The sequence below is a fragment of the Temnothorax curvispinosus genome, unplaced genomic scaffold (genome assembly GCF_003070985.1).
Source record: "Temnothorax curvispinosus isolate PA1 unplaced genomic scaffold, ASM307098v1 QBEX01015524.1, whole genome shotgun sequence".
NCBI classification, from domain to species: domain Eukaryota; kingdom Metazoa; phylum Arthropoda; class Insecta; order Hymenoptera; family Formicidae; genus Temnothorax; species Temnothorax curvispinosus.
The window spans coordinates 432,100-443,482 of record NW_020225304.1 but is presented as its reverse complement, the minus strand read 5'-3'; the positions used below and the strand labels follow the sequence as shown (position 1 = coordinate 443,482).

The following is an 11,383-nucleotide window of genomic DNA, read 5'->3' as shown; positions in this document are numbered from 1 at the left end:
GAAATACATCACACACACACACACACACACACACACACACACACACACACACAAATTAACAAAAATTTTATCCGAAAATGTCCTAAAAAATTATTGTTATATAACAATTGTTATTATATTTTTATATTATATAACAATGACAGTTGAATGTGATAAACATCTGGTAATAATACAAGACTAATCTTTCGATAAATGCACATTTTTAAATATAAACAAGATATCAACTTAATATCATTGATTCTAGATAAGTTACAATTCTTATTTTTTGATTAAACTTTTTCACTACTTGAGGAAAGATTAATTAGGAGAAGCCCGGGCAGCGCGGATGTGTTAAGGTTTGGCAAGAAAATAAAATTGAGATCAGAAACATTTTTTATTCTAATAATCCTCTCAAAGCAATCAACTTTTAAATAAAATAAGAAAAAATAAAGATGTTAAACATTTAAACCTCTTTGCAATAAAAAATTAAAGCAAAAGAAACTATCCGCTTTGCCCGATCCCCCTGGGTAAAGCGGGTGAGTCACTGGGACTGGTCTCCGTCCATTTCGCTTGATCTGTTTTATGTTTGTATTGAAAAACCATCTTAAAACAGAAAAAACAGCAGTCACATAATGACTCGTATTCATAGTCCGTTCTTATTTCAAGACCGTCTTAAGTATAATGTCTTAAAATACTAATACGGCTCTGTGATTGGTTTATGACACTTTATGACATCTTAAGATTGTACAGTCTTAAATATAAAATCTGACTATGAATACCGGCCTATGACCGAGTGAAGAAGATATGGTTCATCGGCTTTGCCCCATTCTATTTGCCCAAAAGACCTATACATACTTGGCGCGAACTTGGACATCACATGTTCTTTCGCACTGCCATGGTATCGGCGACCGGTCGCTCTTTCTTCCTGCTAGAGACTCGTAGCACTATCTAATATAGATGCGATATAGATATACAGCAAAAAAAGCCTATCCGCTTTGCCTAAGGCGTTCGTTTTGCCCAAGCTTCCCCTACATTGATCAACATTTTTGCTATGTCGGTATTATTAATGTAATCAATAACAACAATTACATTTAAGTATTAAATATTATTTATATTGTTTGTATTGTATACAGAACATGAAAGAAGAAAAGAGTATTTTTATAAATTTAAAACTATTATTTAAAAACTCATTTACTAACTCTCATTCAACTCCAGACAGTCACTTTCCGACATTTGACTGTACGTTCAAGTCCGAGCATTCGCGCTCGATTCTGGGACTTAATCCCAGTACTCTTTTTCTATTTTAAAACCGCGCTTCACGTACAACTTAGTTTGTACTAACAATAAGATCTGAAAAATAAAGATAAGTTTTAAAAAAGAATAAGCTTGAAATCTGGAATATCACCTCGTATTAAATTAAGTTCCAGATCAAATAAGCTATTACTTCTAATCAAAATCCTCTCCCCCTCCTGCTCCAGAAATTGCAACAACTAGAAAACGCACCTCCATTTAAATCTATTCCTGCCAACTTCGACATTGATTATCCTAATTACAATCAGATAGATAAAAAGTGATCCCCGTTACGAAACTTATAGACTCCGATATCTTTTTGGTCCCGAGCAATAATAATAATAATTTTCGCACGACTTGCATGTCCAACTCCCTGATAAATTGCTTAAATGCATTGATAAAAAAACGGACGAACAACATATAGAACGTGACAATAGTAAGATAATTTATTTTTATTCTTAATATAGCAGAATGCTTATAATTTCTATTTTTTATTAACATTCACGTTAGTTCATGTCAATATATACAATAATTTCTTAAGAATTACAAACTCTTGCCATATTAAAATTGAACCTTCTAGTGTCTGTTATCTGTTCACATCAAGAATTTTTTATGAAAAACATCCCAGAATGTTACATATTTTTTTGAGCTATTCGATTTTACAAACAAATTACAGAACCATATCATATTTTATCGGATATAATATTTTTAATATCAAAGCATGATAACAAAAGTATTACATAGTGTATGTAAATTTTATTTTAGTTAGCACGATTTTGTGACATCTACCATTTTTAGGAAAATTTTTGAACAATAATATAATAATAAATATATTTTTCATGTTAATATTTTTTAAATTATTATATTATTATATTGAATGCTTTTAAAGTATTTTGAATCGTAGAATTTTTTAATTAAATTATCGCCTACGCTATTGCATTCGCGACCATCATCGGTCTACATCGTCTTTTATCTGCTGTGGCAAAGCTATCACACTGGAACGGAACGAAGTCCGTCAACGCTATAAGTATAAGACGGCAGTTTCAATTATCTCATTAGTCACATACGTTGCACGTCAGAAGAAGCAACAATCTTCGCTATGTTGCAATACGAATTTCTGCTTCTTCTTCTGTCGCTGGTATTCACGCAGTTTCTCGCTCCCGGCGATGCAGCGCGAATACCACAAACCACACCAGACGCAGCACCTACTAAGTGCCATGAGGTACGCAAATTAATTGCTAATTGGAGTAATTAGGAATGCGATGCAAATCGTAATTCCGTCTTTAAAGCTACAATTACATCTATCGTAACGAAGAGTTCAAGCTGAATCAACTTATACGATGAGCTTACGATAGCTATTCGCTATTACGACGAGCGTTACGATCGCTTAAGGGGGAATATTACGATAGATGTAGTTGTAGCCTACGGATGTTTTCCGGCTCCAGTCGTGCTCAACTTGTATTCGTGCTTAAAAAGATGTTTATATACAAAATATTACATATAATAACTAATAACATCTAAAAAATAAGAAGTTAACTTCACGCGTGAGAACTCATGCGACGTTGCTAAGTAACTAACCCTCTCCTCTTCTGTCACGCTGATCCGAGCAAAAAATTCATCAAATCGCGTACTTTACACAAGTATTTCTCGAAAACAAGTACCGCAAGGGTATTGGCACTTACCGCATATAATTTCTATTTTTATGGAGCATTATACATATATTAGTTTTTCAAAAACATTTAGAGAAAACTTTTTTTACAATTTATTATAATGTCTGTTTTACAATAGGAATAGGAATCCCATGTTAAAAGTTGAAACTTTGAAGCTCAATATCTCGATTTTTAATACCGCAAGAGGTACTGAAATTTATATTACGCATAAAGCACACCTAAATTAACGTACATTCACAGTTTCAAGAAAATCTAGAGAAATTAGATTTTCCGCAGAACGTCCTTAAAGATTCGTGTCAATTTTTCGTTCACAAATATCTGCTTCGTAATAACCAAAATTGCGTTTTTAATGTAAATTAATTTAATTCATATAATACGTATTAAAACCCGATAACTAATTACAAAATAAGTAGAATAGATGTGGTACATGCTTTATTAATTTTAGGCATGCCATGCCGTGGATCCGAATAAACTTAACATTCATATGGTCCCGCATACTCATGACGATGTCGGTTGGTTGAAAACCGTGGATCAGTATTACTTTGGAAGTAAGTCAACAGTAAAACTAATCATGTGAGAGAATAAATAATAAAATTAATAATTCAAATATAAATAACAGAAAAAATAATCTTTATCTGTGCTTTCGAGAAAGGGTACGTGATAAAATCTTAAAATTTATGTGAGTATTCTGGGACAAATAAATAAGCCAAAATAAGAATTTAAATCGCCAGTGAATAATGAAAAAATCAGCTTAGGTATCGTTTATTCGACCCAACTGGCCAACTTTATTTAAACAACGCTACGTTTCGACCGTAGATTTCGGTCCTCTTCAAGCGTCTGAATACAAATTATTAATTATTTAAGCATATTGCCCAAACTACGCCACAAAAAATAATTTGTGCGTTGAGATCCAAGGGATTAAATAAAAATAAAAATGTACGTTGGAACGATAATATTCTTTAGTCGTTTGATCGTCGAAGGACTTGTCAGCTCTGTGGTAGTACAAATGAATAAGTACAGTTATAACCCACTTTAAAAGCCCACAATTATATTAATCAAATTATTTTGATATCGTAACCTTAATTAACATTTTGGTTGGTGCCTCTTAAGTAAAAATTTATCTTTACGTAACTGAATATCAACAGAACTAATTTAGAGAATTGATTAGTATAACTTGAAAATCTTGGTTACTTGGATAATCGGGGGTCCCAAAGTGGGTTATAACCGTATTTATTTTTTCCAGAGAAAAAATGCATTTTGCACACAATTATCATATTTTATAATTAATATTTATAACCGCACGCATTATTTTCTCTTACGTTTATTAATTTCTTATATATATATATATATAATATAATATCTATAAATTATAGACTATAATATAAAAGCTTAAAAGCTCCTTAAATGCTTCTTACAGAATTTATACAATTATATTATTATTACATAATTGTGACATTCTTCTGCTGAGAATAAAGATTATTTTTATCTATTTTTGATTATTATATGATATTTTATTACTATAGATTCACATTTCTATATTTCATTATCTTATAAATTTGTAATAAAAATTTTTTATTCATTAAGGTCGTTCTACAATCCAAAAGGCCGGTGTGCAGTACATTCTTGACAGTGTCATTAAAGCACTGTTAGCTGATCCAACTAGAAGGTGATTATCTCAAATATAACGTCTCTGACATAAGCATGCGATAAAGATTCGCACGAATACATTCAAAGCACATTATCATAGATAAGTAGATTTATAACATACAGATAATTTTATTTTATGATAAGTGTAACTTTAATACTTTGTAAGTATGTTATCAATTCTACTGTTAAAAAAAATTTCAACCAATATAAATTTTACATTACTCAAACATATTATATAAGCATAAATTTTATATTATTCAATTACTTCCGCAGATTTATTTGGGTGGAGACCGCTTTCCTCTGGAAATGGTGGTTACGACAAAATGACTTGGTACGTGCTGACGTGAGAACCCTAATCGCCGAAGGGCGATTGGAAATTATCGGAGGAGCATGGAGCATGAACGACGAAGCTTGTACTCACTATCATTCATTAGTGGATCAATTCACATGGGGATTCAGGTACATACATAATACATATATGTGTTTGATATGGTAGACACATCAGAGTGAGAAAAACCTCAAAATTGAGTACAATTGATTAATTTACGAAACTCTTCTCACTCCGTCTACATGTATCTGATGATTTTGCGCATATATAAAACACGACACGTAATTTAAATATTTTTCTATAAATATTCTCGAAGTAAAAAATATATTTATTTTGACGAATATTGGATATTGGCTCAATTAAATCTATATCACATGTAAATACAATATAATACAGCAATATAATACAGCATTTTGTCTTCTAGATACATTTTGTATAAGTTCTTATCTAAAATCATAATATAATTTATATGTTACTGATCTTTGATCTGTAGGCGACTCGACGACACGTTCGGAAGCTGTGCCAGACCGCGCATTGGATGGCAAATAGACCCATTCGGCCATTCCAGAGAACAGGCTTCTTTATTCGCGCAAATGGGATTCGATGGAATGCTATTTGCTCGTCTCGATTATCAAGATAAGAATAAAAGGTTACAAGACAAAAAGATGGAATTTATTTGGAAGAGCAGTCCAAGTTTAGGTAAAAAAGTATCTTTGATAAAGACGAGGACTAATAACACTAGTTTACAGCATTTTTGCTCATGATCAACCAAAAACTGTTTTGGTTTTTTATTACGTTGCATTATGTTGTTTTTATTACTCTGAATATGAATTAACAACTAAAAAATTCCAACACATCTAAATATGCCTCTATCGTAATTCAAAGTTTTGCAATAAATAATAAATGCCAAAATTTTAAGAAAAAAAATAACAGTATAAAAGTTAAAGAATAAATATTTGCAATATCTGTATTTATAATTTAAAAGAAATTTCACAAATGTGTTGAATCTATTTTTCTTAAAAAAAACCAGCAATAATCATTCATTATGTTCTTGTCTCACTATCCTTGATAACGAACCTCTGTAACTGATGATATATATCTAAGCCTGTGTTGCTTTATTTATATAGTCATATCATTTATTTGTATTGTCAATATAGCCTATGATGTTTTGAATATTGAATTGTAATATTAAATTAAAATACTCGTATTTCAATTTATCCTTTAATATGACACTTATTTTATACTTTTTTGAAAAAAAATTGAGTAAGATGTAATGGATTTTTTTTCCTTCAAATGCATATTGTGTAAACCTATATTTTTAAAAATTTATGATATTTATTGATTGAACAAAAACAAAATAAAAATTTGTAAACTAATGTAACTAGTAATTATTACTATAATTACAGAAAAAAGAAAGATACAATGTGCACATTACATATAACACATGTATATCTAACACTGAATACATTTATAACAATTTTTCTAAGAATTTTTCTAAGAATTAAGTTTTCTTCTGTAAAATCGTGGAGTTATCAATATTTCTTAGATAATTAACGCAAATTCATAATATTGCTAATAATTAGTAATATGATAATAGAATATTATTTATATATTGTACGAGGAATATACTTTAACAAAAATTTTATTTGAATCTTACAAAGTTCTCAGCAAAAATTAAAAAGTCTTAATAAATAATGACTTTTTTTTTAAAGTTTTTGCTAAAGAAAGAAATCAATTCTAAATCTTGCAAATGCATATATTTAGAAATTGGATTTTCTTATAGATAAAAGAGATATATATTGCATAATGGATAAAATTATACATATTTAATATTATTTTTAGGCAAGCGAGCGAACTTGTTCACAGCCGTGCTGTTCAACCATTACAATGCACCACCAGGATTTTGCTTCGACGTTTTATGCGCTGACGAACCAATGGTCGATGATTCCGATAGCCCCGACTACAACATCGACAGTAGGGTATGTAATGTAATAACATCGCGGAATGTGGTAGTTATTGACATTAGAGGTTCCTAACAATAAACTAACGAGGTCGTCTTAAGCGTAAATTAACGAATAGGGCTTATGCGACGCTTTGTGCCAATTAATTTATTTTTAATTATTATTAACAAGATAATAAAATTATTAATGGAAAAAAATAATACAATCACCAAAAGTAATATAAATATTTGATAGAAAATCTCTATCATCTGGAAATTTTGATTTTCATAAAATAACTTATACGATAGAAAGGCTAAGAAAGGTTATATTTATCTAAGTACTATATATTTAATATAAAAGGGATACTTTTTTCTTAGTCTGAGAGAAATGATATCGATTCTAAAAATTTTGACAGCAACTATAAATTTTCAAATTTATCTGGAAGATTTACCTATATAATAAAAGTTTAATGGTAATTATGCATATTAATACCCCACCTGCCAATGACATTGACCTCGATATATGTTGTCAAGATCCTCCTAAGTGACCTTCAGAAGTTTTTATGTAAACAAAGCTTCACATGAGATTCACCTGTACGCAGCTCTTGGTATGTCACTCCAGTATTTATAAAGTATTCTCTGCTTTAAAAAAAAAACGTAATATTAGTCGTTTATGCCTTCCAATACTCAAAGTAGCTGTTATATTTTCCAAACTTTTTTTGTTAATAACTTTTTAACAAATAACGACCACCGGCTAAAAACTTCTGAAGGTCACTCAGGAAGGTGACCTTGACAACATATGTCAAGGTCAAGGTCATTGGCAGGTGGGGTATTAATATGCATAATTACCAGTTTAATTAAAAATCAAAATTTTTAGTTTAGTGAGATTTTCTTATTAGCAAAAGATAACATGCCTAAAAGATAACATATCTTATTAAAGCATAATAATAAATTCTGAAAACTCGTAATTATTAACAAACGGAATGACTAGTCGAATTGCTCAAATAGTTTAGGACATATATTCGTTTTGTGCGAAAATCATAATTTACGCGATGTGTTTCTGTGCCAGATCGATGATTTTCTGAGATACGCGGTTACGCAACGTAATTATTTCCGCACAAATCATGTCATAATGACGATGGGAGAAGATTTCTCTTATCAGCACGCGGAAATGTACTTCACGAATCTGGACAAGCTGATAAGGTATTAAACGCCGAAAATTTAAATTTTATAACTCATGCTTTTCGAAATATGTCCGACGCTTACGAGCTTGCAAAAAAAAAGCAATATTGTTGCTTCGCAAAGGACGACATCGCTAGTAGGCAGAAAGAAATGAAGGACAGAAATGGTTTTTACAACATCGCGCGCGATGAAATGCCATCTTCGTGTCACGGTAAGTAAAAATTATGCGCAATTGGCAGGTGGACCTGTTTGTGAGATACGCGAAAATTCAAGCACTTACCTACAAAACTAATCACATAATTATCACCATGGGAGATGATTTTCATTATCAACAGGCTGATATGGTGTTCGGTAACTTAGACAAGCTAATCAAGTAAGTCTAACTTTAAAAAATCTTTCTGACAAATTCGACTTTTGAGATCATTTGACTCATTCACTGACCTTAAATTTTATTAAGTTTGGATGAAATATCTATATAATTAAGTATAGAATAAACATAGATTTATAATATACTATTTATAATATAAGACAAATAGGAAAAAATTAATATTTTTTTAAATATTAAGGGGTATTCCTTTTATGACACCAAAGTCTTAAGAATTAACTGATTTTTTGGTACGAGAAAGTTAAAATGCTTATCTTTACGCCAGAAAAAAATTAAACCACATTACCGAACATATAAAGAAGAATTATGACTTTGAAAATTCGATATTTATATGTGACGTTATCGAAAAAGTCTATTTTCCGCATTTCAATGTAATAATTTGTTTATCAAATATCTTAAGATATTAAAATATTAAATTTTAACTGCGCTACATATTTGCTAAACTCTATACTTTCGATAGTGCCGATAAAAATACAGAGTCACCGAATATTTAAACAAAATATTTATGTTAAAAGTTGACTTGAAATGTGGTTTATAGATGAATATTTTTAATGGCGACTTTCAAGGAATTATTTGGTAACGCTGCAAGCTGTGCGCTCATGTCACACTTCAGTTAATTAATAATATTACCGTTTCTGTAACCTTACCTTATTGAATCTTTTCTTTGTAGAATTAATAATATTTTGCGTGCGCTGCTTTACTTTTATTTTAACAAATTGTCCCTTATTTTTGTCCACATTACTCCTCACTTTATGTTTCTTATCACTCATTATTATTATAAAATCTCTCTTTGATAAAAAGAAAATGTCACAATATTCTTTGATTAATGAAATTGACACTTACATTTTGACACTTTTGTTATCAACTTTACATTTTACAATCGGCGTCCTGGGGACCTATTATGGACTTGTTCGGAATGGATTCCGATCGAAATTATTCCGTTTTCCCTAGAAAAGACAATAGAAATCTAGGAAATAACTGAACAATTCCGATCGGAATCCATTCCGAACAAGACCATAATAGGTCCCCTAAAAAGCTCAGCGTTGCCCTATTGTTCTGATAGTAAAATTTACCAAAAAATAAAAAATTTCTAAATACACATAATATGTTCACTTTTTTCTTATAATTAAACATAATAATCAATTATAACTTGATTTTATATAAGTTTAATGCAATATACAAGAGTTTGCTGAGGCCCTGCTTAAGCGCCTACAAAATACGCTCCTCTGTGAAAGGAATACCTTAAAATGTCTTATTTTTTACTTGAAATTCAATGAATAGAAAGAAAAAATAAAAATGGAAATGTAACAAAATATAGTATGACATAGAGTGATTGTGTAAAAAGTTAAATTAGCATTCTTTCTTTAAAGCATAATAAATTGTATTAAATAAAAAATGCAAAAAATTAAAAATAATGTGACATTATACGATGTCGACATCTACGACAATTTTGTCATTTTTTTAATTTTTAACATAATATTACGATTTACAAGCTGGCAGTTATAGACAATAATAATTAAACAAGAAAAAAATAATTATAAATAATATTGAAGTGCATAACACTGGTAGAGAACGCAGAAGTTTTTCTAGACTTAAAAAATCAATTGTGTAACAGGTAAGATACGAAAAATCTTTTCGTCCACTTTTTTCATAAAGCTGCAATATTTAATTTTAACTTCTTAATTAACAAATATTATGGGATGTTTTTTCAACAATTTAACATAAACACACATACATGTTGATATAATTAATATTAAAAAAAATAGAATTAACACATAAAGCAGTATATATAATTATAAAAGTTTTCTTTTATTAATTTTTAAATTTTAATTAAGTTTGTTTTGATGGTATCATATAGATCCCATAATATTAATATTAACTAAAATTTAGCAAAACTTATGAGAATCAAAAATAGAATAAGGTTTTGCACTTAATACATTTTTATATCATAATCTTAATCGTAATTATATTTATTATAATATATCTTTAATAATTCATAAAATAATTTGGTTTTGTGAGTTCTAATTATTATTGAGCCTTAATAGAATAATTATTCCAAAAGTATCTTAAAATATATCTTACATAATTTGGCATTAAAACTTTTTTTATATTTTTTTTAGATATACAAATGAACGCAATGGTTCTACAGTAAATGTAATTTATTCGACACCCTCGTGCTACTTGAAGGCCCTGAACGATTTAAATCTTCAATGGCCCACTAAGAGTGATGACTTCTTTCCGTATTCGAACGATCCTCACGCTTTCTGGACCGGCTATTTCTCGTCAAGACCAACCTCGAAATACTTTGAGCGCGAAGGAAATACCTTGTTGCAAGTAAGATAGTCAAAGATAACTTAATTCGTACTCAAACTGTAATCTATTTAACTGCGAGCCATATTTTCAAGGTCTAACTGTTTGTTTCCAGGCAACCAAACAACTTGTTACCTTGACAAACTTAAAGAATTACGACGAACCTTTGGAACACTTCCGGGAAGCAATGGGAGTGATGCAGCATCACGATGCCATTACCGGCACTGAGAAACAAAAAGTCGCGGAAGATTATTCTCGTATATTATATGAGAGTATGAATAACGCCGGAGAAATAATCTCGAAAGCCATAAAGTAAGTATTCTCTACCAAAACTTACTTTAATTTTAATTTCAATTTAAATGTCAAAATATAAAATAAAAATATATAATATAAAATAATTATATAATACGCATTTCTATACACAAATATTAAACAGATTCACTATATGTTATTTTATAAAATTAAAAAAAATAATTTTTTTGCTGATGTTTGTAAAACAGGAAATGGGCAAATAGTACGGGATCGGAGACCTTTGAAATCTTCATGTGTTTGGAATTAAACATTAGCTCGTGTGCGTTTTCCGAAAAAAATGACATATTTGAGGTTGTAGTATACAACCCTCTAAGCAGGCCTGTTTCCACCTATGTTCGCGT

At 30.0% G+C, this 11,383-nt stretch overlaps 1 protein-coding gene across 1 annotated transcript in view; it reads left to right on the top strand.

The window, feature by feature from the left end:
- Positions 1-2,321: 2,321 nt before the first annotated feature.
- LOC112465803 (lysosomal alpha-mannosidase-like) overlaps positions 2,322-11,383 on the top strand; it is an 11,979-nt gene continuing 2,917 nt past the window's right edge. Inside the window, 10 exon segments of the mRNA XM_025033545.1 lie at positions 2,322-2,491; positions 3,385-3,487; positions 4,524-4,605; positions 4,860-5,045; positions 5,408-5,613; positions 6,757-6,893; positions 7,923-8,056; positions 10,541-10,754; positions 10,846-11,042; positions 11,297-11,301. Coding sequence (XP_024889313.1) covers positions 2,369-2,491; positions 3,385-3,487; positions 4,524-4,605; positions 4,860-5,045; positions 5,408-5,613; positions 6,757-6,893; positions 7,923-8,056; positions 10,541-10,754; positions 10,846-11,042; positions 11,297-11,301 — 1,387 coding nt within the window. The 5' untranslated portion in view covers positions 2,322-2,368.